Here is a 26,156-nt window from a genome sequence, read left to right as displayed (position 1 = left end):
AGGAGGGTTGGAACTGCATGATCCTTGTGGTCCCTTCCAACCCTCACTGATTCTATCAGTCTATGTTTTACCGCTACCCAGTTGGTCTTGACTCACCAGCCTGCTGCCTGTCCATCAAGCACGACTGAACTTGCTCAAACCAAGTGACAGAACAACTCTTAGTGTTTCTTACATTCTGACAGAGCTAATACCTTGAAGTCAGGGTGCTGCTACCTCAGGTGATTGTCATGGAAGAGTACCCCAGGAGGATGAGAGCAGGCACCAGTTAGAACTGCCGGTACTGTCTACAGCCCAAAGCAGTGGATACTTTTAGACACACCACAGACCATTATCAACTACAGCTGATGCTAACCAAAGCTCTATCAGCTCTTGAGAGCATTTTTCTGTTTAGCTAGAGTGAAGACCAAGAAGATGTCTTGTAACAACAGGGCAAGGGGCAATGTGGTCAAACTGGCAGAGGGGAGATTTAGACTGGATGTTAGGAAGAAGTTCTTTACAGTGAGAGTAGTGAGACACTAGCACAGCTTGCCTAGGGAGGTTGTGGAGCACAGAGGCACCAAATGTGATCAAAGATCAAAGATCACATTCGGTGACTCTGTGCTCCACAACCTCCCTGGACATGTTCAGGACCAGGTTGGATGAGACCTCAAGAGACCTGTTCTAGTGGGAGGTGTCCCTGCCTATGGCAGGGGGTTGGAACTGGCTGAGCTTTGAGGTCCCTTCCAACCTAAACCATTCTATGATTCTATGTGTCCTGGGCTTATACTGGGATTGTTCTTCACTCTTTTTTCCCCCCTTTTGATATAGGTTAGACTGTGGCTTAGAACAAAGAGCTTGTTTGACAGCTTGAGTACAGAGGCAAAGAAAGGACTGTTGGTTTTGAATGTCAAGAAGCAGACTTCCATCCATTTGCTTGGCAGCTACTCTGTTGGGAATGGCAAGAAATCTGCCCACAGCTGTTCTCCTCTGACTTGGGCTCAGCAGCCAGAAGAGAAGCGGAGAAGCTGCCTTCTCAATGGAGGACAGCAGCAACCCTGAGCAGAGCTCCTGGGCTCATCTGCCTGATGTCTGCCTGAGGAATATTTTCCGCTGGTTGGATGACAAGGACAGGGCTCAGGCTGCCCTGGTCTGTGTAAAATGGAGTCAAGTCATGTACTCAGGGTCCCTCTGGAGATGCAGAACCATCGCCTTCTACAACCGCCCGTCAAGGACGCAGGTATTGGAGCTGCAGCGGGCTCTGTTCTACGCCAAGAAATTTGGCAGGTATTTGGAGCACCTCGAGATCAAGCTACCAAATCCTCATGGCACTACCTTCACCCAGAGATTTCAAATGGTTATGAGAGATCTTCTTTCACACCTGAGTAAGTGCAACGATCACCTCGTGTCCCTCAGCATCCAGTACCTGGAGTTAGAGCGCTACTTCTGGAGGAGCATGGTCAGGGCTCAGTTTGTCAAGCACTTAGGCACCTTCCTGCAAACAATGAACAAGCACCTTGATTGTCTCAACTTGAAAGGAGCAAGAGCAGCCCTGGATGAGGGCTGTGAGCTTCTGAATTCTCTAAGCTGCTTGACAAATCAAAGCTTTGTATCTAAACTCAACATTGAGGATTTCTTCGGTCTCCATCTTCATGTCTACAGGAGCAGCTTGTTCCACCAAACCATGTCCAAGTTCCACAGCCTGGTCATCCTCTCTCTCAGTTACAACTGCCTCTCTGATGAGCTGCTGGACATCCTGCGGGAGCACAGCGCTCATTCCCTCTCCACCTTGAATATCAAATGTCATATCCATGACCCTCATGAGCAAGTGGTCTGGGGAATGTCCTGGGCAAAATTGGCCAAGAGTGCCCCAAAGCTGACTGTGAACTTCTTCTTTGAAAGAGTTCTGAAGCATGATCACCTTGCCAAGATCCTGCTGGTAGACATCCCAGTTGGAAGCATCAGTCTGCGGAGCTGCTATTTCAATAACCCGGAGTGGATAATGAGACCTACCCTCACCAACCTCATCCCAGCCTACCACCGTGTGCTGCAGGTAGGGCACACAACAGAGGCATCTTACTGCAGTATCCCAAAGCTAAGCAAAGGAATCCTGGAGGCCTTCTCCATAACAGCACTCAGCAATAGGAATGTTCAAAGGGTCATTTTCCTAAGTGAGCTGTTCCAGTATTCTAGCTTAGCCTAGTCCAGGTCATTAGCCTTGTCTAATTACAATCCCAATGATGCTAGTCTTCACTGTCAGGTTGCCCTCACAGAAAGCTAAAATACCCAAAGTACTGGTGGTTGTAATGTCATCTGGGAGCAGAAAGAACCTCTGAGGCAGGGAAACATTGCTTTTGTAAGAAAGATTTAGGCTTTTTCTGATTGTTCAGCCTAGAGAAGACTGAAGGAAACCTTAGAGCTGCCTTCCAATACCTGAAGAGATCCTACAGGAAGGCTACAGACAGACTTCTCATGTCTAGAGACAGGGCAAGGAGAATGGTTTGAAGCTGAGACAGAGCAGGGTTAGACTGGAGCTGAGGAAAAAGTCCTTCAGTAGGAGGGTGGTGAGACCCTGGAACAGGCTGCCCAGGAAGGCTGTGGCTGCCTCCTCCCTGGGGGTGTTCAAGGCCAGGTTGCATGAGGCCTTGAGCAGCTGAGTCTAGTTGAGAGGTGTCCCTGGAAGGTGGAGGCCCCATCCTTTGAGACATTCAAGGTCAGGCTGGATGGAGTTTTAAGCAACCTGATCTAGCTGAGGATGTCCCTGCTTACTGCAGGGGCTTGATCTAGACATTTAAAAGTCCCTTCCAACCCACTGCCTTCTACGATGTCTGAAGTTGTCTGTCTCAGGCTGCAGTGTGCAAGAGGCAGCCCCAATCTGACAGGATTGTGGCCATTGCTGTGGCATATTCTGCTGGCATAGTACAGAACTGATCCTCTGCTAATGCCAAGATACAAAAATGGATCTGCTGGCAGCCACTTCGCTGGGTAAAATGGGGAAAGTGCTCCTTGCTGAGTTGCAGTTGCTGTGCTCACACCTGTGTGCAGCAGCACTAACAGTGTCATTCCCTTTTCAGAAGCTGACACTGGAGTTCAACAATGACTGCGAGCTGCTGGATGAAGAGCTGCTCCAGCTCACCTTAGCATGCAAGAGGTTGTCCTATCTGAAGGTCTGGGCATATCTCAGTGTCACCTTTATGGAGAGGCTGCTGCAGAACCGTGCAGAAGGGAAATGCATTTTGACTACCATAAAGGTAAGACTTTGTGCTTCAAAACTCCTGATACCTTCCTTTCCTCCAATACCCAGAGAAAGATGAGGTGCCCATGCCCGTAGAAAGGTCACTGATGGAAATGGTAACAACTTTCCCTCTCTTTAGCATTATAATGAGCCTGGGAACCACTCAGCTCCCACCCTACCTAGCCACGGACAGAACACCACAGATATTTTAAGAAGCCCAAGCAATTCTGCAAGTCCTTCCTAGAGTGGAATTCCTTCTCTCACCTCTAGTTCTCAGTCACCTCCCCGGCCCAGTGCTTAATCTGAGACAGCTGAGCTGAATCCCACTGAACTGCAAAATAACAGAAACACATCTCACTCTTAAGGGGGCTGAACTGAGGCCATCCCTAGCTGCAGTTGGTGTAAACCATGCTGTCATGCTACTTGAGGTGCTAGATTCTGAACTTAGGACATCCCTCCAGATTTGTGCAGATCCCAGGGATGAATCACTTCTTGGGAGGAAAAGGAACCTTGCTCTTCCCAAAAGGTGTCAGGGAATGATGTTTGCAGTCAGTTTGGAGTGAAAACAGGGTCAAAGCTCAACATTTGATGCAAACCCAAGGAACTTGCCTTCCCTAGATCCCTCATTAGTCACAGAGGCTTCTTCTTGTCATAAGCTTTAATGGCCTTGAGCCTGCTCCATGTGTTTAAGAGACCCAACTTCATTGCTGCACAGGTCAAGATTTACACAACCCAGCCAGACACCACTGAGGAGGATCAGCTGTTGCGTGGTATCTACAGGAGGTTCAAATACCTGATTGACTCAGAGCTTAATTATTTTGCCACCACCTGCTCAGTGGACTAAACCACAGGCAGAGACAACTCCCAGTAACATCTGCAAGCAACAAACAGATCCTTTTGGAGAGCATTAAGAAGAGATTTGAATCTTGGCAGCAATGCCTCAAAGTGAGATACCAATGCACTCCATGCATTAAACTGTTGGACTGAAGAGCTGTTCTCCTGTGTCTCTAGCAGCATTTATTCTTGCCCCTGCCTTGTTTTCCTTCACCAGAACCAAAGGGAGCAGTGTACCCTTTCCCCCTCTTCCAGGCATCTCTAGTGAAAAAAAAAAGCCACTTCTCATGATAAAGCCTCCACTAATCTCCTTGGTTCCATTTTGCAAACAGGGAAACTGAGGCATGGGGTGAGGAAATGATTGGCACTTGGTCCTGTTAAACCTCACACAACTGACCTTGGCCCATTGATCCAGCCCATCCAGGTCCCTTTGCAGAGCTTTCCTATCCTCCAGCAGATCAACACTGCCACCAGTTTAGTGTCACCTGCAAACTCACTGAAGGATGCCTTGATCCCCTCACCCAGATCATTGATAAAGACATCAAAGAGAAGTGGCCCCGCACTGAGCCCTGGGGAACACCACTGGTGACTGGCCACCAACTGGAGTTAACTCTGTTCTCCACTGCTCTTTGGGCCCTCCCATCAGCCAGTTCTTAACTCAGAGAAGAGTCCACTCATCCAAGCCATGAGCAGCCACAGTCTCCCCAGGAGGATGCTGTGAGAGATGGAGTCAAAGGCTTTACTGAAGTCACAATGCCCACAGCCTGTCCCTCATCCACCCAGCAGGACACCTTGTCACAGGAGGAGATCAGGTTCCTCAAGCAGGACCTGCCCTTCTTGAGCCCACGCTGGCTGGGCCTGCACATGCTGCAGGCAGTGTGGAGCACAGGTAGCTGTGGAACAGACAGCTGTAATTAATAGCTGTGTTTTAATTACTTCACACACCTAGAACCAGGTCAGCGTTGAGCCAAAGCAAATGACTCCGGAGGTTTGTCAATAGGACTCCAGCAGGAGCTGGCCCTCTGCAGCACATCTGCCATATGATGCCTTCAGAAGTTGTTAATGCAAACAGACTCTCTCATCTGCATGCAGAGCACTTCATCAATGTACAGGGAATTCTCCTTGACCTGGATCTCCTCCTCCAAGGAAAGCTGTTGGCGGCTCAGACCTTTCAAGGCCGTCTCAGCCTGTGCCAGCGTGTCCTGTAATCTAACAGGGAAAACACAGAGAGACTTCAGCTGACAGCACACAGACAGAGTTTTTTCTCTGAGAAAAAAGTACAAAGAGATGGAAAGGGATTCACAGGCTGACAGCAGCCAAGCAGCTGCCCTCCAAGCCTTTAAAGGAAGAGTAGTTCCTAGCCTTTCAGGAAAAGAAGGCACATGGAGCTGCAGGGGGGGTGCGTCCAGACGAGGGCCATGGGGGTGATCAGAGGGCTGCAGCACCTCCCCTATGGGGACAGGCTGAGAGAGTTGGGGCTGTTCAGCCTGGAGAAGAAAAGGCTCTGGGGAGACCTTGGAGCAGCCTTCCAGTGCCTCAAGAGGGCTACAGGAAAGCCAGGAAGGGACTTCTTAAAAGGGCTTGTAGTGACAGGAAGAGGGGCAATGGCTGTGAGCTGTAAGAGAGGAGATTTAAACTGGAGATTAGTAAGAAATTCTTTCTGGTGAGGGTGGGAAAGGTTACTCAGGGAGGTCATGGATGCTTCCTTCCTAGAAGTGTTCAAGACCAGATTAGATGAGGCCTGAAGCAGCCTGGGCTAGTGGAAGGTGTCCCTGCCCATGGCTGCAGCTGGATAATCTTTAAGATCCCTTCCAACCCAACCCATTCTGTGAGGCTATGAATCTATAAATAGCTGAGACTTGGTGCTACTTTAACTCACTAAGTTAACCCAGTAATTTATCCAACATAATTTCCTCTCCCTCCATTTCCACTTGCCTTTGAATGTTTGTTGTGATCTCCTGGACCTCTCTGGTCAGCTTGTGCTGCACTGGGTCATAACACAGCTCCACGTTGGGCCGGCGGTTTCTTGCATCCAAGCGAGTTTGAGCCACTTTAGCAGGTCCCTCTTTGTCAGCAATTGCTTTCTTCAAGGCTGCAATGTTCTTCTCCTGTGAGGCAACCTCATCCAGCACCTTCAGCAGTGGCAGTGATACCAGTCACAATCACATTCCTGATGCTAAGATGTTGTTTCATCAAACAGCAGCCAGAATTGTGATTAGAGGACCACAGGCTCACAGGGTATCAGGGGTTGGAAGAGACCCAGAGATCATCGAGTCCAACCCCCCTGCCACAGCAGGACCATACAATCTAGCTCAGGTCACACAGGAACACATCCAGACAGGCCTTGAAAGGCTCCAGAGAAGGAAACTCCACAACCTCTCTGGGCAGCCTGTGCCAGTGCTCTGGGACCCTTCCAGGAAAGAAGTTCCCCCTTGTGTTGGGCTGGAACCTCCTGTGCTGCAGCTTCCATCCATTGCTCCTTGTCCTATCCCAGGCAGCAAGTGGGCAGAGCCTGTCCCCCCCTCCTGACCCCCAGCCCTCAGATATTTATGAACACTTATTAAATCCCCTCTCAGTCTTCTCCAGGCTAAACAACCCCAGGTCCTTCAGCCTCTCCTCATCAGGCAGTGCTCCAGTCCCCTAATCATCCTCCTAGCCCTCTGCTGGTCCTTCTCCAGCAGATCCCAGTCCCTCTTCAACTGGAGAGCTCAAAGCTGAACGCAGTGGTTCCTTCACTGGAATGCAGCTGACATTGTTCTGAGTGTTCTGGACATTTATGCTCATATTAACACTCAGCTTTCAGAGACCAAATTGTGAGAGCATTGCCCCAATTCTCTGAGTTACTCCCACAACTGTGACAATTCTGCAGGAGTCCTATGCGACTAAAACTCACCAGGGGAACCCTAACATTAGTGCTGCCTACAGCTGCACCTATATCAAGTGACTGATTCCACAAATTCAGCTCTGTAGTGATGCACACAGAGCTGAGAAAATAAAATCCAAGAGGATTTGGGGCAGGGAAGGGGAACAAGATGTGACAGGAGCTGCCAGTACTGCAAAGGTAAATTCATTAAACAAAGCAGCTTAAGCTAGAGGACTGAGAATCCTGGCAGGTGACTCGAGGCCATTGGTGCTGCCCTTTCACTGCTCATCCCTTACCATTGCAAGCAGTGTCTCCAGCTTGTGCTTTGCATCCTTGACCTCCTTCACCCTGTTTGTAAATGCAGCATTCACCACCTGGCACTGCCTGCGCAGGTCGCTGGCTGTCTGTGAGAGGATGGCATCGATCAATGCCCGCAGTGCCAAGGAGTTGTTCCTCTGCTTGTCAGCCTTCTCAATGTTGATGGTGGAGAAATCCACCCAGTCTTCAGGGCTAACAAAGCTGGAAGAGATTCAAAATGAGAAGTTGTTAGCTAGCAGCATCAGGTCCTCTGTGTCTTCACAGCTCTGTAATAGCTCTGTGGCACCAAGAGCAGTGCCATATGGTAACTGCAGGTGCCAGTGGCTGCCACATGTGCTGAGAGCTCTGCAGATACAAAACAAAGACCCTGTCCTGTTGCAAACATTCCAGACAAGGGTAAGATGGAAACAAGTTGCAGAGCAACTTTGTTATGCTTGTCCTGATTAAAGATTGAGTTGTGGGGGGGCAAACACAGATCATGACCAAGGTTCCTTACAACACCTTGCATTGAGAGCAGCTCACCACCAGCCAGCAGTGCCCTTATGCAGTCCAGAGAGCAAACTGTATGCTGGGCTGCAAGAGGAGTGTGGGCAGCAGGGCAAGAGAGGGGATTCTGTCCCTTCACTCTGCTCTGCTAAGACCCCACCACAGATACTCCCTCCAGTTCTTGTGTCTCCAGCAGAAAGAGGACACAGAGCTGCTGGAATGAGTCCAGAGGAGGCCACAAAGATGATCTAAGGGCTGGAGCACCTCTGCTATACTAGGACAGGGTGAGGGAGCTAGGGGTGTTCAGCCTAGTGAAGAGAAGACTCTGGGGGGACCTTAGAGCTGCCTTCCAGTACCTGAAGGGATCCTACAGAAGCAGCCAACACATTCTGAACGTGGTCTGAGTTAACCTGTTGTTGATGTATGCTGGAGTGGGGTCTTGCAATTACTGGACCAGTTTATCCTAGCTGTGTAATGATGGTATGTTAATTGAACTAAATAACCACTTACTTCCATTCTGTTTTAACTGCAGTGTCAGAGTAGCTGATATTGGGAGTGTTGTTGGTCAGGTTAGCACAGTAATCATCAATCATCAGAGCTGTGAACTTGTCCTTCAGATCCATTTCCAGGTTGTATTTTGCTGAACGGTTCAGTCTAGGAGCAGAAAGAAGCAGACTCTAAGCCAGCCTGTGGGACTCACAGGTGTCCCTAACAGGGATGTCTGAGGAAATGCAAATGCTGTGATGGACTTCTTCATGTATGAGCTGTTGGTTGCAAAGTCAAAAAATCTAGAGCCTTCCCATAGCTGAAGGGATCCTACAGGAAGGCTGCAGAGGGACTTTTCAGAAGGATGTCTAGAGACAGGACAAGGGGGAATGGTTTGAAGCTGAGGCAGAGGAGGATGAGACTGGAGCTGAGGAAGCAGTTCTTCAGTATGAGGGTGGTGAGACTCTGGAATAGGCTGCCTAGGAAGGTTGTGGCTGCCTCCTCTCTGGGGGTGTTCAAGGCCAGGCTGGATGAGACCTTGAGCAGCTGAGTCTAGTTGAGAGGTGTCCCTGCCCATGGTGGGGAGGTTGGAGTAGATGAGCTCCGAGATCCCTTCCAACCAGAGCCGTTCTAGAATTCTATGAAGGTTACTTTGGATCTGTGCTCAGCCTTACCCCACATAATCTCAGGCTGTCCTCCTACTTATCAGCTAATCAGTGTTCAGTTATGATCTTTGTCTCAGCACCTGATCTGCTCATTGGTTTGTTCCAATGTCCGTCCAAGCAAAGCAATAACCTCCTGGAGGACTTCCACTTCCTTCACCAGCTCCTGTTCCACTTCATCATGCACCAAGTCAATGCCAAGTCGCCTCTGCCTAAAGAGAAAGAGGAAAGGCCATGGGTTACATTGTTGAGATGTCTGCAGTTACCAGCAGACAGTGAAGTCCAGCTTCCTACATTGAATGCTTTCGCTTGCCACAAGGAAAGTTTCCTTCTATGGCTTTGGTTCACCAGACCAAGCTCTGACAGTGACTGCACCACAGAGAGAGGCAGGCCCTTAGCTGGCTGCTTTTTAATTACTGGTTGAAAGTTCATTACCCAATTTCTCTCTCTCTGAATACTTTTCTATTTAGTCATCTCACCTGTTCAGGAGACACTTTTGGGCAATGACAAGTGGCTCCTGGCAGCTCTCCAAAGATTTCTCCAGCCTGGTCTTAAAAGTCAACAGAACCTCTGTCTCATGAACAATTTGTTCAAGTTTGTTATCCAGTTCTTGCTTCCAGAATTTTACTTCTTCCTGTCTCTGTTCTGCAGAATTAAAATCACAAGCAGGTATCAATACAAACTCATCTCACATGCCAGGACACTGTGGGTCAGGTCTTACCTATGGCTAAAACCAGACTTATTCCATAGTGGAGTGTGTGGAGTGCTGTAAGCTGCTGTGTGGAGGCAGTTTTGCAGCTGTCAGTTCTGTCAGGATAGCTTTCTGTGTGTTTTGGTTAATAACTTACCAAACAAAGAATCTGCCTCAAACTAACCAAAAAAGAAGCCTTTTGCTCTTTTCCATGAGCTCAGGGAGCACAGCATGGACACACATTCCTGTTCAACACCAGCTGACTTTCTAACTCCATCTTAAACACGCAGCTAAAAAACCCCACATCTTGACCATTGCATCTCAAACATCTGTCTGAGGTAACACATCTGGGCAGCTGCAGAACACATGGGAGTTACCTATTTTCTTGTTGACATCGCTCTGGGTTTTCTGAGTTGTCCTTTCTATTTCCTCCAGCAGCCTTTGACTCTCTGCTACCGTGCGCTCTGACCTGCACTTCTGAGACTCCGTGCTGGCACGCTGCATCTGGTTTGCAAGGTCCCATTCTGAGGGGAGAAACTTGGGTGGAGCTTGCAGCAGTCTGGCCATTGAGTTTTGGGAAGATTCTGGATATAGCACAGGTCAGTTTTTGGAACGTGGAACCTGGAAAGAGGAACAGCATGATGCATTTGTCTGCAGAAGCAAGGGAGGGAGAAGGCAGGTCCATGAAGGTAGGAAAAAATCTTGCCCTTTTTACCTGCAAAATTACAAAGGTACAAAGAGACTTCTTGCTCAAGGCTTCCCAAGGCTTTGCTAAGGTGAGGGGGAGTGGGAGAATGAAGATGTGGAAGAATTTGGGCTGGGAAGCTAGGAGGAGAGATAGTGAAAGTCTTGAAAGTGGAACTGAGCACAAGATGGGCTGTTACAGTAGCAGACCTGTGGGGAAGGATGAAATTACCAGGTGGACAATCACAGATGACTGAGCAAAAGTCAACAAACACAAAAGATAAATAGTCTCCTGCAGACAGCTGCTCCACAGCAACACAGATCCAAATTCCAGCACAGGTACCCTTAAAACAATCCCTTTTCTCACTCACACCTCTTGGCTGGTGCTGCTCCTAGGCCGGGCTGCTTCCAGGGAGTAGCTCAGGCAGTGTCACGTCCACGTCCCCTTCACAGAGGGGTGGTGGTGTTCGCTGCCAGTTGTCTTCCAGCCTTAGGCTCAGCAGCAGCACAGAGCTTTGTTTTTTCAAAGGTGCGACTGAATATTGCAGGAGGAGGCTCCGAAGAGCACGGAAAGTAAACAAAGCGGTTGCTATGGGAACAACGACGTCGCCTCCAGCAGCCTTCTGCTGTTGCGCCGGGTGGCAGAAGCACAGCACACACGATCCAGCTGTGCTTCCTCTCACCTTTTCCAGGTTAAGATCTGTCTGGAAATAACCCCATATTTTTCATACATTCATTGAGAGAGTTCTCACGGCTTTGATTGCAGAAACGCATAAAGCTTGTGCGAGCAAATGAAAGGCTTCTTAAGTACCCAGGCACCTCAAGTGTCAGCCGTAAAATATCCTCAGCAGTGTGCTCCAGCTTTTCTTACAGCTGTGCTATTTTCTGGGATAAAAGGAATCGACAGACGGAGAGCTGGAGGAGACATCAGATGGCACAGTTATGCATAGCTCCAGGGTAGTTTAGATCAGAGCAGGGCACTCAGAGTTCCCAGAGCTCACAGAAGAGTGCAAAGTGATACGTGCTGGTCAGAAGTAGCGGAGCTGGTCCAAGACAGAACGAGGAAGAAAGGGTAACTGTTGGCTGCAAATACAGCAAATGCAGTGACGGATAGAAAGCTGCTAATCAATGATCTGTCATTTCAAGCAGTTCTCCCCGTGATACCTACAGTGCCAGCTGCCATGTAAACAAAGGCGGTTTCAGGGGGACAAACGCCCCCAGAGAGGAAAATGCAGGTAGGTGAGAGTTAGCCGAAGTAAAGGACAAGCTTCAGAAGACAGGGTTGGCATTAGAACTGAAGGCGCTAGCCTGAGGTTGAAGAAGCAGCAGAGAATGAAGTGCAAGGCAAGCAAGGAAAATGAATGACCTGCGAATGGATGGCTACAGAGCATCAACAGGCTCCCGATGGGCGAGGCAAATGAAACTACGCCGAGGCTGAACAGTGAGCAGAATCGATTCCACAGACGCTACACGTGCTGCTACCGAGGCAGTGGGCTGGGTTACATCGCTGCAGCTTCCCGAAGCTGCTGACTCTGCTGCTCAGCAAACAGCAGGAAACCCGAGGCTACGAGCGGAGAAACTCAAGCAGGAATGAAATCGTTCCTTGATTCCTGCCATCTTTTAGCCATTTACAAGGGGTGAAAATGACCGCGGAGCATGTCAGAACTCCATCGCCCCCTACTTCGGTATAGCCCAGCCTGGCTCCTCCTGGCAGCGGCGCAACGCGGGCTGCTGCGGCCAATCGGCTGTGGCCGCGGCCAGCTGGCTGTCCCTCCGGCCAATCAGCTGTGGCCGCGGCCAGCTGGCTGTCCCTCCGGCCAATCGGCTGTGGCCGCGGCCAGCTGGCTGTCCCTCCGGCCAATCAGCTGTCTCCCGGTCTCATGCTGCTCGCACGGTGGCAGCGGCTGCGCTTTCAGCTGTGTTCGGTGCAGGTGGCGCCGGTAGGGGTGTGGAAGGCTGCAGCACCTTCCCCACACAACATCCTAAAGCACAGCTACAGCCGGAGGAGCGCAAATCCTCTTGACGAGGATGTCAGCTCCCGCTGGGGGCCGGCAATAATTGTACCGTCCAGACCTTCCTTTAATTACTCCTTACTAACAGGCTGAGCACTTACCTGTGGCTTAGACAGTTGCATCACAGCCAAAAGCAAAGCCCTGGGCTCCTTTCATTGATTTGCTTTGTTATCTGTCAGTTCGTTCTAAAGAGAAGCAATAAATCCGAAGAGCATTTGACATGTTTTATTAGAAAGGGTCACCAATACAGAACCAAAATCATCTTTATAAATATCTACAAAAAGCACAAATGCAGGTTAAAAATCATTCTCTAGCATGAGCAGAGGGCTCATGGTTTACAGTTTTTACTTTCTAAGAGCCTATTCTTAGGGGGAAATAATTTTCAAAGGCTTTAAAAAGACTTTAATAAAACCCTGCTGTTTTAGTGGGTTTGGTTTTAACATTCCCTGTGAAAACTAAACTCTGTTCAGTTATCAAAGACCTTCTGTCCAGTAAATCTAGAATGATCTCCCTGTGCTGTGGTTCTAATGCTAATTTAACTGTGAGCAGAAATTGGTGGAGGCATTTCAAAACTTGCATCTCTTTCACACTGCCTGTCCACTTTGCAGCCAGCATGAGCACTCAGCAGGTCTTCAAGACTCATTCCTGTCCACACTGGACAGATGCTTTCACCTGGAGCCCAGGTCAAAGCACACCACAGTTTTGCTTCTATGCCAGCAGTTTGGAGGAGTTTGTACCTTGCTGGCTACCTACTTTCCTGGAAACCTAAACCAAGCAAACACAGCCTGGTACACAGGGCAGCTCCAGCTGCTGCTGTTCTTCATGACCAAGAAACTGATCGAGGACTGCTGGTGGAGGCTTCAGCAAGCCTCTAAGCAAGGCACTTCAGATGTGAGCATTATGGACATTACGACCATTATGTGCCTGCCCACCAGTCTAAGCCCTTGTTCTTGGTGTGCTCTGAGAAGAGAGCCTGTTGGATGTCTGTGCATGCAGACAGGCTGGAGTGCAAGGGCAGGGCTGGAGGAGAGGCAGTTCTGCCCTGCTGCTCGAGTACTCTAGCTTAGGATTTGCTAAATGGAATTTCATTGTCCATCTCATTTCTTTGTGCTATGCTCAACAGACAAGTGGACCTGATACCTTCTGGAGCTTCTCCAGCATTTTAAAGAGGGAACACATTTGTAGCAGTTACCTGTCCTATGAGCAGCAAATTAGCTTCCTGTGATCTTTGCACACAGGAACATTAAAAATCCAAACTACTACTAGCACCAAAACAACAGCATTTGCCTTTCTCTATGGGGTTTTGTTGTCTTTTTCAAACGTTGTTTCTGTCTTACTGCCATGCTGAGGTGATCAACACTTCATGGCACTGCTCAGCAACTCTTCAGTCAGCCATGCAGCTGGATGGAAGCCAAAGGATAGTGAAAAGCAAGGAACAACACTGTCCCATCTGCAGAGCCTCACTCTGCCCACCAGGACACTGTACTCAACCCTTCTGGCTGAAGAAGTCTCAGCAGCTTCACTCAAAGTGTCGTAGGTGGTTGTACAGAGACTGGACATAGGTGAAGACACACATGGGGTCTGGCTTGTGGCCCATCAGCAGCATGTCATCCACCTCGATCAGACGCTCACACTGAGCCATCTTCCTGTGGGAACAATGCAACACAGGCAGCGAAGCAAGAGTTACGTCCCAGGCCTGTAACCACTTCTGAGACTACTCTGCTGCTCTGGTTTGAAGGTCACTGAGGCATATGAGGACAGGCTGAGGGAGGTGGAGTTGTTCAGTCTGGAGAAGAGAAGGCTCTGAGGAGACCTTAGTGTGGCCTTCTAGCATCTGAAGTGAGCTACAAGAAAGCTGGGGAGGGACTTTTTAGGGTGTTGGGTAGTGATAGGACTAGGAAGAACAGATCCAAGCTAGAGATTTAATTTGGACATTAAGAAGAAGTTCTTCACCATAAGGGTGGTGAGACACTAGAACAGGTTGCCATGGGAGGTGGTGGAGGGCTAATCCTTGGAAGTTTTTTAAGGTCAGGCTGGATGTGGCTCTGAGCATCCGGATCTAGTGGAAAGTGTCCCTGCCCATGGGCAGGGATATTGGAAATGGATGATCCTTGAGTTCCCTTCCAACCCTAACAGTTCTGTGATTTTAGAAATCCTGATTTTAGAGTGCCAGGTCTCCTCTTCTGTGCAGAGCTTTGTTATCTTTTTTGACATGACACAGCTAAGTGAGTGGTAGAGGATCTAACAAGGAAAACTACAGAACTCCTCACTGCTGATTTAATACTCACTCAGCCATGGTGAAGGCCATCTCAAAGTTCTGCTTGCGATTAGCTGGATCAAGCTTATTATAATCAAAAGCTTCAGGAAAGAAAGAATGCACAAGAGCACAGAAAGCCATCCCATCATTCCAGCTTGAGGAGAAATTCTGCAGGTCAATGTGCTGTCAGGATGAGAAAAATGCATGTTAATGCAGCCTGGAGAAAGAGGGGAGAGCAGCTGCTTTTGCTCTCCAGTGTCCTCCCACTGCCACACCACCACCAACACGAAGGGTTCCTCCTCTTTTTGCATATCCATCCCATTATTTGCATCCTGAGGAAAAAAAAGCTAGAAATGGGTAGATTCAGACTGGATGTCAGGAAGAAATTCTTCACCATGATAGTGGTGAGACCCTGGAATGAGTTGCCCATTGGAAGGAAGGTGGTGGAAGCCTGATCCCTGGAGGTGTTTAAGACCAGGCTGGATGAGGCTCTGGACAGCCTAATCTAGTGTGAGGTGTCCCTGCCCACGGCAGGGGGGTTGGAACTGGCTGATCCTTGTGGTCCCTTCCAACCCTGACTGATTTGATGAAAAAGGGACACTCATCAGTTAAAGCCTCCTGCCTGAGCATTTATGCTCAGAAGCAAAGCAGAGACACAGTCAAGATCCCTGATCCATAGTCCACTGACAATGCTGGGAAGAATCCTGTCAACAAGTGAGCTCTGGAGGAGGCCCAAATCAGCAGCACCTGCAGAAGGGACACTGCTTGTCCCTGTGGAGTATTTACAAGTGAAGAGAAGCTTCATTGGTGGCTCACACTGCATGAGGACTGTGGACTGTGTTTGTTTGCTTCACTTTTCAGTAAGGCCCAATTCAATATCTGTTAACACAGAGATATTATACACAAGTAAAGAAAGAATTAAACCTGCTGCAAAACCTGATCCTCACAACAAATGCTTATTGCTACTGCCTCAGTGAAGAGAAACTTGCAAAAGAGAGAGCTGCAAGCTGCAGCAGGCCCTCACCTTGTAGCCCATGGTTTTGGAGCGACACCAGTCCAACAGAATCTGTTTAATGCTGCTAGCACTGGCAACCCCAAAACTCTGTGACCTCTTCAGCTTAGCTCTGCCTTCTCCTTTTCCTCTAGAAAATGAAGAGAGACCAGATTAGGATACACTCTGGAAAACTTGAACCTACTTGCCAGCAAACAGCTATGCAATCTTGACCAGTTCAGCCTCTCTGTTTGAGAAACACAGTGCTGAAACTTCAGTTTGTTGGTCCTGCAAGAAAAGCTCATTTTCGTGTCACTGAGGCCAGGATTCCAAGCCCTCTTCTGTTTAAAACACACCCCAGCATGGTGCATAAAGAGCAGTCCATGCTTTTGGTCCCTCCCACCTCAAATACTGCCTTCAGTTTTGCTGTCCCCAGCATAAAAAGGGCACAGAGATGTTGGAGTGAGTCCAGAGGAGGCATCAAAGATGATCCCAGGGCTGGAGCAGCTCTGCTGTGAGGACGGGTTGAGGGAGCTGGGGGTTTTCAGCCTGGAGAAGACTCTGGGGGGACCTTAGAGCTGCCTTCCAACAGCTGAAGGGATCCTACAGGAAGGCTGCAGAGAGACTTTTCCTGAGGCTGTCTAGAGACAGGACAAAGGGGAATGGTTTGGAGCTGAAGCAGAGCAGGGTTAGACTGGAGCTGAGGAAGAAGTTCTTCAGTGTGAGGGCGGTGAGACTGTGGAACAGGCTGTCCCTTCCAACCTGAGCCATTCTGTCACTCTGATCCCATGATATTCCCAGTCTCCTGAAATGAGGGCAAGAGCAGTTTTCACAGAACTCTTTCCTGCTTGTCCAGCTGAACTCCAAAGCTGTGGATTTCCAGGCCTCAGCCTGCCAAGTTAGCAAAGCTACTCCTGACCTCCTATTGTCCTGTGATGAAGAAGTCCTCCCACCCAGCTGTCCTGTGCTGCTAAAAACTGACAAATAAGTTTCCCATGAACAAAACCATGCTGCAGACAAGGCTGTGACTCACCTCCCACCATCCTGCTCAAACTTCTCAAACAAGGCTTTCCTGGCCTGGGCTCCTGTGATCCGTGGCAGTGTCTGGGACCGCACCAGCTCCCTCCTCCTTTCCACTTGTCGATGTACAGTGGGAGGAGAGGAGTGAGAGCTGTAACTGTCAATGGCACTGGGCAAAGAGAACACAAAAAGGATGTGGGACTCACCTGTTCTCTAGGCCAGCAGCACTCTTGTCCCTTAAGGCTATACTGGCGCTAGTGGCTGACTAAAAGCAGTGCCTACCTTTCACCAGGCTGGCTCCCAGTGCTCGTCCCATAGCTCACAGCTGAGACACACTTAGGGGCAGAAGGATTCTCTGTGTGAAAAACCAAGAGCAATAAGATGCAGCAGGGCAGACTCTGGAACAGGCTGCGGCTGCCTCTTGCCTGCGGGGGGTTTAAGGCCAGGCTGGATGTGGCCTTAAGCAGCTGAGTGTCCCTGCCCATGGTGGGAAGATGGATCTCTGAGGTCTTCTCCAACCTAAGCCATTCTGTGGTTCTTTTATCTCCTTACCTCATATGTTTTCTAACCATTTCCTGCTAGATAGCCACACACTGACTTTTTGACTCCCCACAGTGAAAAGCTCCAAGTCTCTAACTTCCAGGGTGAGCTAACAAACTGGGGTGGCCCAGTGATAGGACAAGGAACCACTGGTACAAGCTGGAACACCTCAATATGAGGAGATACTTCTGTATGGTGAAGCTGACAGAGCCCTGGAGCCAGCTGCCCAGAGAGGTTGTGAAGTCTCCTTCTCTGGAAGAAGATTCCAAACCCACCTGGATGCACTCTTGTGTGATCTGCCTTAAGTAATTCTTCTCTGGCAAGAGGGTTGGACTGGATGATCTCCTACCATTCCATATTTCCTGAATCCCTCTCAGTTTGTGTTGCAGAAGGGCAGGCTGACAGGAGCACTCACCTCCAGCAGCAGCTGAATCCGTTGTTCTCATTGTACTGGAATTCCAGGTCTTCCCTGAAACAGCAGAAAGGGAAAGACAAAGGAAGGCTTTGCTACATTCCTAGCTGTAGTAAGAGAAAAGCTCCAAGAATACTCTGCAAAGCAGCAATTCCATCTGGTCCCTCTCTGTAATTGCTGATCAGTCTGTACAGCCTGCTCTGTGTCACTGTCACTAACTATGTATGAAACACAGCCCAAGGATGAAAGACTTCAATAGGAATGAAAGGAGATTGGGGGTTGGTTTGGTTGGGGTTTTTTTGTTGTTGCTTTCTTTTACAGACCCCTCCTTGATTTAGATATAAATAAGATTCTGCAACACTCTGACTTGTCCTGAATCCATTAGCCCAATATCTGCCTATCTTCTCACAGGGCCTCAAGTCTCAAAGCACTAAAACCTCCTGGAATGCCACTGGAACAGCTGCAGAGTTGCAGAAATGACTCGGTAACTACTAGAAGGCTGCACCAGGACCTCGACTGATTATAGGGAGCACAGATTCTTAGCAGATGCAATGCCACAGCTCCACTTAGGACTCACAGTATTTAAAGTGTCCCACCGTGGGGTGTGTAGCCATAGAAATTAGGTTGCACAATTGCCACTAGCTCGCAGGACAATCTCAGCAACACCAGTTTCCTGAAGCGAAGAAATGGGAGACAGCTTCAGCAAACAAATGGTTTTTTGTCTCTGTTACCTGACTGGTTGGAGGCTTTCACTGCCATTGCAGTTTTGTCCTTGCTCTGCAGGCCAGCAGACACAGGAGCTGTTCCTGTGGGGCTGATGGTCTCCCCTGGAAACCTCTCTGATGTTCTGGTTACTGCAGTGACAGGAAGGTGAGGCATCTGTAAGGTGACTGCAGGGGCATGGGCTTCAAGCAGAGAGTCTGATGCCTGAAAAGAGGTCAGCTCCTGGGAGACTTTGGCCTGACCTAGTGAATAAAAAAGAGAGAAGTAGTAAACTGATTTGCAGGTTTGTAACAAAGCTACAAACCAGGTTCTATGCAACAGCTTCATTTTACGAGTCTTGGGAATTGTTTCATCTAGTTCTCCCTGCAGGACACTTAGAGCATGCTGCAGAACCAGTCCTGGTGTGAGTGATCCTTGCAGTGACCACAGCTCTCTTACCGGAACCTCACTAAGAACAGCTGGAGCCCTCCATGCAGGAAGGACATGGACCTGATGGAGCAGGCACAGAGGACAGCCATGAAAATGATCAGGGGGCTGGAGCACCTCTGCTACAAGGACAGGCTGAGGGAGCTGAGGGTGTTCAGCCTAGAGAAGGCTCCAGGGAGAACTTAGAGCAGTCTTCCAGTACCTAAAGTGGGCTACGAGCAGGCTGCAGAGGGACTGTTCCCTGTTACTGCAGGGACAGGACCAGAGGCAATGGTTTGGAATGAGAGCAGTGCAGATTTAGACTGGATGTGAGGAACAAATTCTACACCATGAGGGTGGTGGAGCACTGCAAGAGGTTGCCCAGAGAGCTAAATGAGGCCCCATCCCTGGAGGCCAGGCTCAACAGGGCTCTGGGCAACCTGATCTAGTGGAGGATGTCCCTGCTCAGTCCAGGGAGGTTGGACTGGATGACATTTGAGGTCCCTTCGAGCCCAAATCATTCTGTGGCTCAGTGATCAATGCACTTAGCATCTGCATTTGTTAATTTCCTTCCTCTTCCTTCCTGCCCCCAGTTTCCTGCTGTGGGTTAGGAGTCAGCAGCCTTGTTCTTTCCATGGGTTTCTGAGAGGCCACGTGCCTCAGTTTTCTCTGGAGACAGCGAGTCCTTCCTCCACTGAAAGGTGATGGAAGTGGACAGATGATCCGCAGGATGTTTTGGGATGCAAGGCTAAGAGGACACCCAGAATAGCAGGCCTGATCCTCACTACTGCCTCAGCATAATGTGACAGTAATGGTCTCTGATTTATGGAAGAGCAGAGTGCAAGCTGAACAAGAGAGATGAAGTTTATGAGCTAACTCTCCTAGTTAGGAAATAAACAGTGCCACAGTCCATGCTGAAACCACAGCAGCTTCCAGTGCTGCCCACGTGTGAGGCTGGCTCTGTGACTGCCACTGTCAGGCATTTTACAAGCAGTGCTACTCCATTCCATGCTCTGTTCCTACCTGATGAAGACTGATGCCCATTTTCAATGATGGAAGAGCTAAAAACTCTTCTAAACTCAGGTTTGTGGTGATCATCCAGGTCTACACTCTGTCAGAACAGACAAGAGACAACAGCAGCTGAATGGCAAACAGCAGCAACAGTTAGATCAGCATCCAGAAACACCTGCCAAGGCCACGAGCAAGGATTCCTCCTGCTAGTGACCATCACACAAGGAGGGAACAATTAACCTCATCCAAAAGTCAAACCTGCCAACTGAGCACTGGCAATGCAGAACTTCTATCAATGTTCATCCTCATGAACCTCAGCATGTAGGAGGGGACTTCCTTTCTGTTAGATAAACTTATCACCAGGCAGTGTGAAGGTGACAAATAGGAGGCCTCAGAGCACAGTGGAGAGACTGATTAATGCTCTGCTTTTATTCTGTTTGTCTCTCCTGCAGAAATAAAATGACATTCCCATAACAGATTGTAAAAGCAACACATAAACCAAGTCTGGTGGAACCAGATGATCTTTGAGATCCCTTCCAACCTAAACCATTCTATGATTCTGTGATCCCAGAGGAAGGCTCTAGAGGGTCCCTTCTGACCTGAGCCCTTCTGTGATTCCAGGATTTGACTTACTTATTGCATACCTTCATCATAAATGATCCTCAATTTATTTGTAGGATGGAAAAATTATATACATCTCATGTGAAACACAGAAACCAGATGATGGAGGAAAGCTAAATCAACACAAAAGAGTCTGCTCTTCACCATGCATCTCTTTGCAGTCATCCAAAGCTAATTAAGGACACCAGATGAGAACATTAATGCACCTTGGAGAGGTTTTAAGAGCCTGTAACCACGTTAGCCACTGCCAAGTGCACTCACTGCTCTAATATCCAACACTCCAGGTGCCAGCACTCTCATTACTTCCAGTACGAATCCCAGTCAGCTCCCGGTAATCCTGCTCACACTGTCCTAATGGAATTCCATGTGCAAACAGCCAGCAAGGCAGGCAGCAGAACTGGAAATGTATCCCTGGGGCCTATGGATGACTAAGGGGTGAAAAAAAATCAGAGAATCACAGAATGTCAGGGGCTGGAAAGGACCTCCAAAGCTCAGTCAGTCCAACCCCCCTGCCAGAGCAGGAGCACCCAGGGCAGGTCACACAGGAACACATTCAGGTGGGTTTTGAGTATCTCCAGAGAGGGAGACTCCACAACACCCTGGGCAGCCTGCTCCAGGGTTCTGTCACCCTCACTGGGAAAACATTTTCCCTCCTGTTTCCATGGAATTTCCTATGGCTCAGCTTCCACTCACTGTCCCTTGTCCTGTTGCTGGGCATCACCACGCAGAGCCTGGCTCCAGCCTCCTGGCACTCACCTTTGCATCTTTATAAACACTAATGAGGCCACCCCTCAGCCTCCTCCTCTTCAAATATCATGAAAAAAGACACACATGCAGGGGCAAAGTAACCATCAGGTCATGAGATCAGAAAGAAAAAAAACACAACTTTTATTTCCTCTCTGAGCCTCTAAAGTACACATCTGTTGCACCTTCAAGCTTTTGCCTGCAGCAAGGCCAAGCTGTAAAACATAGACATAAGCTTCCTCTCCCTCAAATGAGAGGTCTCAGTCATCCAAAAACCTGGTCTACCAAAAGGGGCAGGACAAAATCACTGCCTCTAGAGATGCTGCCTGTCTGTGAGATGAACCTCCCTCTCTTGTCACATTTGCCAGATGAAAGTGAAGCTGCACTTTGGTGAAGAGCAAAATCCTCATTGACAGCTGCAGGGCAAGGTCTGACGCTCTGCTCCTTGCACACAGAGGATGATTGCTGCAGCAGAAATGGGGAGTGTGGGGAAGTGCAAACAAGGATGCAAGAAGTCAGCAAGAGCTGCACCACATTTACACCTTAAATCTTCTCCTAGAGAGCTGCTGCCCATCATCATACACAACCACTCTCTACCTGCAGCTGACCCTGCAGCCTGAAGAGAGAGCCCTGAACACCATGAACACATCAGGAAAGCTTTTGCACTTGGAGTAATCGCCGAAGGAAAACAGCAGCGACGCTTTTCACACAACCACATTTGGTACAAGGCTGGATAAAAGTGGAGCCCAGATCAAAAAAACATCTTGGCAACTTCAGCAGTGTCCAGGGCTTTGTTACAGTGAATTACACCAAACCAAGCAATGACAATGAAAAATCCAGACAAGGATCAAGGCGACCTTGGAAAGATAACGTTCCAAAAGGACACTTGCAGGAAGCATAAGAGAAGAGTAAGATGGAAATGGAATTCCTGGACTTCCTTTATCAACTGCAGGAGTTGAGATGGTTTAGAGTCACAGCATGCAATGCCAGGTGGCTGCTGGATCATTTTGTCTCCCTGGCTGTACACCCCAGGTCATTCTGTATCATGCAATAACTCCCAGACTAGCTGTTGGGTGCTACCAGGTCACCAGAGAGATCCCAATGGGTAATGTTTGTTTAGCTCTCCCCAGGTCCCAGCCAGCTATTTGTCTCTCTGCTGCTCTGACCACTGCAGGCAAGTTCTCTGCAGCAGCCTGTCCACACGGGACAGAAAACTTTCTGACAGTCTAAACCCAGGACATTCCTACAGCATTTTCAGCCCTCCCTACTCACAAAGGCATCATGCTTAGCCACGAGCACTACTGGAAGATCTTATGTGATAAAGCTCCTGCCAAAACGTAAGATTTGATCAACAATAAAGATCAAAACTCCTCCTTTGGAACAATCACTGACAGGTAGGAGGGACCTCGGTGACCGAAAAGGATGACAAACAGCAACAGGCTGCCAAGTGAGCGATAAACCTCCAGCAGTGCAGCTACGAACCCCAGATCTCACTTTAAAGTTCATTCTCCCAGCAGAGCCTGTTTCCCACCTTTGCAAGAGCAGATCTGTCTGGTTGGGGAGGCAGATTAAATCCTCACATCAGAATCCCAGACACGCTCACCTCCAAGTCACAGTGGCTAAGGGCAGTTTAAAACTCCACCTAAATCTGCACATGGAGCATTGTAGACCAGACTGCAAGGGCAGTAGAGAAGAGACTGCCTGAAGATCAGTATTAAAAGATTTCTGTCCTTCTGAGCTGTGCTTGCAGCTCTCTTGTTTCACTTTTTTTCCCCCCTAATCCAATTACCTTGAAAATTAATGAAACAATATTAGAAAATAATGGTTCAGACAATGCAGATGCTTAGGATCTCCAGTACCCAATCTGCCAAAGACAGCCTCAGCTCTGATCCCAAAAATCCTGCTGGAAGTCCTGAAGGCAACAGACCCCAGCCTGTTGTTGGGGTAAACACTGCAGTGATCAGATAGCAAAAAGGAACTCAAACTCATTTATCTTTTCAGAAGCAAAAGGGTACATCTTGATTTGCTGGTGTTTCCAGGGCAGTATTATTTGCTCCTCATAGTTAAAGTAAGGCTAGAAGTGTCACCAGCTTGTTTCTCTCCAAACACACATACAGTCACTTAGTGGACTCCGTTTCAAGTGCTCTGGTCATGTAGCAACAAACTCCAAGCCACTGAGGGAACTGAGGAAACCCAAAGCTTGCTCTTCAGCCATCTGAGCAGAGTCAGATTAGTGCTTTCCCCACAAACTCATGTTTTCACTGCATCTCATCTTTCTATCTGCATCTCCTGTACTTCTCAGTACTGAAATTCCTCCTGGGTCAGCTACATTAACTTGGGAGTTTGTCCAAGCTTCCACAGAGGATTGTTGGGAGGGCACTGAGGAACTATCAGTACGTAAAAGACCTTCTCTGAACCCTCAAAGCACACTGGGAAGATTCCAGTCCAAACCAAAGCTCATTCTGCGCTTTAACAGAGACACCTAAAGCTAGATGCTGCCATAACCAAGGCTTTTTGTTGGGCACGAAGTGAACGCTGTGATGGAAGCAGTGGCAATGCTGTGAGGGGCAACACCTCCTTGTCCCCTCCATGTCACTCAGCCCACTTCTGCTCCTTGCAACACAAACGTGGATGGCCTCAGTTAACAGAAAGGAATGGATCTGAAGGCTCTGTGTGCTGCTCACCTTTGTCACAAGGGGAAAGAGGCTGCCATGGCCATAACTCTGCAGGCACAGTGCATGGAGCAGCAGCCTTACCTCTTCACTTTCCCAGCGTGGTGAAACGCTGTGCCTCCACTCTAGAGCCAGCAGGCACGGAAGGAGCTGGGATGCAATACAGACTCTGCTCATTCACACCGAGTTAGCTTTGAGGGAATTTCATCTCCAAGGTATTATTTTTCCACGATGGATCAGCTTTTCATTCTCCAACAGGATTAAAGACCTCTTAAAAGAGCTTAATCAAGATTACATGAACTAGGCTGCCACCTGTGAAAGCCAAGTTCCTCCCGTCACAGTTTTAAGTGACTGAATCATCCTGGGGCAGTGTCTGGTTGCCACCTCCTGGTGTCAAAGAACGTACAGCAGCTCTCAACTCCTTCCACAGATTAAAAAAAGTCTCGAGTATCAGACGAGCTTCCCACCGAGTGGGGTTTCCACGGACCAAACGGTAAGGCTCCGCTAAGCTGCAGAAAGAGTTCTCCGCTGGAACGGACGCATCTTTGTGCTAGTTTGGGTCACGGAGACCATGACGGCTTGCAGGAGGGCCACATTTCACGGATGGGCTGCATCACTGTGGGGCTGTGGTTATGCAGCAAAACTGTTTCACGGCAGGATGCTAAGTCACTATCCCAGGAAAACATGTTAGTGCCTGCCATGTGCTGAGCTGTTCTCCTCTGTGAGCTTGCCAACTGGCAAACAGCGCTGCTGGCACACAGATCCCCCTGAATCGACTCCAGAAAGGATACACAGATGTTCGTGTACAAAGTATACCGGTAGCTGAGACTGCCTCGGCTTCTCTTCTAACCACAGTCATCTGAGAGGTTGCTACCACTCTAAAAAGATCCCAGTCTGACCAAGCGATGCCATAATCAGGAACATCTCGAGGTGGTATCAAGGCTAAGACCATTTCTCACAGCACCTCCCCAGAGCCCACCGACCCCCCAGGTGTGTCACTAAACGCTCTCCCATGCCCGCGCAGAGCCTGGCACGGCCCATGAAGCTCAAGCAGTCTCTTAGCTCTCCCTCCTACCGCCTCCCAGGTTGCGCCCAGCACTTACTTGGCTTCGGCCAGCGGCCGCTAGCTTGGCATGGCTGGAGAACTCCAGCCCCTCGGAGCTCCATGCCGCCTCGTCCGCCCACTCCTGCGGCAGCCCAGCCGAGCGGACGAGAGCCTCCACCTGCCGGCACAGCCGCTCCAGCTGCGCCCGCAGCCGCCGGTTCTCCTGCTGCAGCTCGGAGACGCTGCGGGCCAGGGGGCTGGCGAGGCGCAGCACCTCCTCCACCTGCCGGCCCACGCCTTGCTTGAACACCTGCATGTCCACATGGATCTCCCGGACGGCGCCCCGCAGCGTCTCCTCGTAGCGCCCCAGGGCCTCGGAGACCGTCTCTGCCTCCCGGCTGCTCGCATCCTCCACCTGGCTGGCCATGGTGCCCGCGGGCTGCGCTGCGCGCCCGGGCGGCAGGGCGACAGACAATCGGTGGCCGCTAACAGCAGACGCCCGCTCCGCTCCGCCGCCGCCTCACCCTCTCGCTACCTCCGCGGGCGCCCTCTGCCTCCCGGCGACCCTAAGAACGGCCCCCGTGCGGGCTGGCCCCCGCTGCCGCCGGCCCCCGGCCCGCTCTCCTAGTGCGAGTAAAGAGCCCCGCAGCGCCCGGGGCAGGCGGGGGCGTGGCGCCCGGGCAGCGCCGCGCAGCCGCGGGGCACGCAGGGACGAGGACGGGGCCGCTCCGCTCCGCCTGTGCTGCGCCAAACGGGGAGATGTAATTTCAGCAGGCCACGGTGGGAGAGGGAGCGAGAAGTGGAGGGGCCCGGGCCTGGCAGGCTGCGAGACAGCTGTGCACACATGCACCTGCAGGCACCAGGGCTGGAGGCTCACTCGTCCCTTCACGCACACAGGCTTGTGCAGGCGCACACACGCACCCCCCATGCTCGCCCACACAGAAGATATTCCCACTGTGGGCTGCAACTGGATGGGTATTAGTACTAAAGTGCAGATCCAGCAGATCCAATCACAGAATCATCAAGGGTGGAAAAGAGCTTTAAGATCATCAAGGCCAGCCGTAACCCAGCTACCATGACCACTAAACCATGTCTACAGCTTCTTGAACACCTCCAAGGATGGTAACTCCACCACCTCCCTGGACAGCCTGCCCCAACCCCTCACCACGCTCTCAGTGAAGAAGTATTTCCTAATCTCCAATCTAAACCTCCCCCGGCACAACTGCAACCCATTTCTTCCTGTCCTCTCACTGGTTACCAACACCAACCTTCTTTCAGGTAGTTGTAGGGAGCAATAAGATCTCCTCTTGGCCTTCTCCTCTCCAAAACAAGTAACCACAGCTCCTACAGCCACTCCTTATATGATGCCCTCCAAACCCTTCTCCACCCTCCTTGCTCTTCTCTGGACATGTCTTTCCTATACTGCGGTGTCCAGAACTGAACACTTCCTAAACTCACTTTATGTCAC

The 26,156-nt window shown here is 49.8% G+C and overlaps 3 protein-coding genes across 4 annotated transcripts; 1 reads left to right on the top strand and 2 right to left on the bottom strand.

The window, feature by feature from the left end:
• The first annotated feature begins 1,015 nt into the window (after nucleotides 1–1,015).
• Nucleotides 1,016–4,201, top strand: FBXO39 (F-box protein 39). Its single transcript, XM_064166363.1, has 3 exons — nucleotides 1,016–2,029; nucleotides 3,051–3,227; nucleotides 3,927–4,201. Exons 1-3 carry the CDS (start codon nucleotides 1,016–1,018, stop codon nucleotides 4,053–4,055), a joined length of 1,320 nt encoding a protein of 439 aa, XP_064022433.1. The 3' UTR covers nucleotides 4,056–4,201.
• A 753-nt stretch (nucleotides 4,202–4,954) lies between these two features.
• Nucleotides 4,955–16,583, bottom strand: TEKT1 (tektin 1). Of its 2 annotated transcripts, XM_064166197.1 has the most exons (9): nucleotides 11,602–11,693; nucleotides 10,607–10,935; nucleotides 9,929–10,172; nucleotides 9,340–9,505; nucleotides 8,944–9,072; nucleotides 8,223–8,366; nucleotides 7,205–7,427; nucleotides 5,981–6,177; nucleotides 4,955–5,254 (listed from the first exon to the last, which is right to left on the bottom strand). In XM_064166197.1, exons 3-9 carry the CDS (start codon nucleotides 10,116–10,118, stop codon nucleotides 5,095–5,097), a joined length of 1,209 nt encoding a protein of 402 aa, XP_064022267.1. In that variant the 5' UTR covers nucleotides 10,119–10,172; nucleotides 10,607–10,935; nucleotides 11,602–11,693; the 3' UTR covers nucleotides 4,955–5,094. The 2 variants fall into 2 exon arrangements, with proteins under 2 accessions (XP_064022267.1, XP_064022268.1); XM_064166198.1 differs by lacking the exons at nucleotides 10,607–10,935; nucleotides 11,602–11,693 and adding an exon at nucleotides 16,529–16,583.
• SMTNL2 (smoothelin like 2) lies at nucleotides 12,451–25,332 on the bottom strand. The gene is made up of 9 exons (XM_064166196.1): nucleotides 24,747–25,332; nucleotides 19,619–19,706; nucleotides 18,199–18,432; nucleotides 17,471–17,524; nucleotides 16,798–16,870; nucleotides 16,529–16,684; nucleotides 15,529–15,646; nucleotides 14,536–14,687; nucleotides 12,451–13,893 (listed from the first exon to the last, which is right to left on the bottom strand). Exons 1-9 carry the CDS (start codon nucleotides 25,113–25,115, stop codon nucleotides 13,767–13,769), a joined length of 1,371 nt encoding a protein of 456 aa, XP_064022266.1. The 5' UTR covers nucleotides 25,116–25,332; the 3' UTR covers nucleotides 12,451–13,766.
• Nucleotides 25,333–26,156: the final 824 nt, after the last annotated feature.

The sequence above is a fragment of the Pogoniulus pusillus genome, chromosome 27, assembly GCF_015220805.1.
Source record: "Pogoniulus pusillus isolate bPogPus1 chromosome 27, bPogPus1.pri, whole genome shotgun sequence".
In the NCBI taxonomy this organism is placed as follows: domain Eukaryota; kingdom Metazoa; phylum Chordata; class Aves; order Piciformes; family Lybiidae; genus Pogoniulus; species Pogoniulus pusillus.
Note: the sequence above shows the minus strand (reverse complement) of the source record. Positions and strands in the feature narration are given on the sequence as shown.

Bases quoted from the DNA above. Each gene is read 5' to 3' on its own strand.
- FBXO39 (XM_064166363.1), top strand. From the start codon at position 1,016: ATGGAGGACAGCAGCAACCCTGAGCAGAGCTCCTGGGCTCATCTGCCT. The intron at 2,030-3,050 runs GTAGGGCACACA...TTCCCTTTTCAG, and splicing joins CCTACCACCGTGTGCTGCAG to AAGCTGACACTGGAGTTCAA. The intron at 3,228-3,926 runs GTAAGACTTTGT...ATTGCTGCACAG, and splicing joins GCATTTTGACTACCATAAAG to GTCAAGATTTACACAACCCA.
- TEKT1 (XM_064166198.1), bottom strand. From the start codon at position 10,118: ATGGCCAGACTGCTGCAAGCTCCACCCAAGTTTCTCCCCTCAGAATGG. The intron at 9,506-9,928 runs GTAACTCCCATG...TTAATTCTGCAG, and splicing joins CGATGTCAACAAGAAAATAG to AACAGAGACAGGAAGAAGTA. The intron at 6,178-7,204 runs GTAAGGGATGAG...CCACTGCTGAAG, and splicing joins TGGAGACACTGCTTGCAATG to GTGCTGGATGAGGTTGCCTC.
- SMTNL2 (XM_064166196.1), bottom strand. From the start codon at position 25,115: ATGGCCAGCCAGGTGGAGGATGCGAGCAGCCGGGAGGCAGAGACGGTC. The intron at 17,525-18,198 runs GTAACAGAGACA...CTGCTGTTTCAG, and splicing joins GAAAGCCTCCAACCAGTCAG to GGAAGACCTGGAATTCCAGT. The intron at 13,894-14,535 runs GTGAGTATTAAA...TTGTTCCCACAG, and splicing joins ATGGCCTTCACCATGGCTGA to GAAGATGGCTCAGTGTGAGC.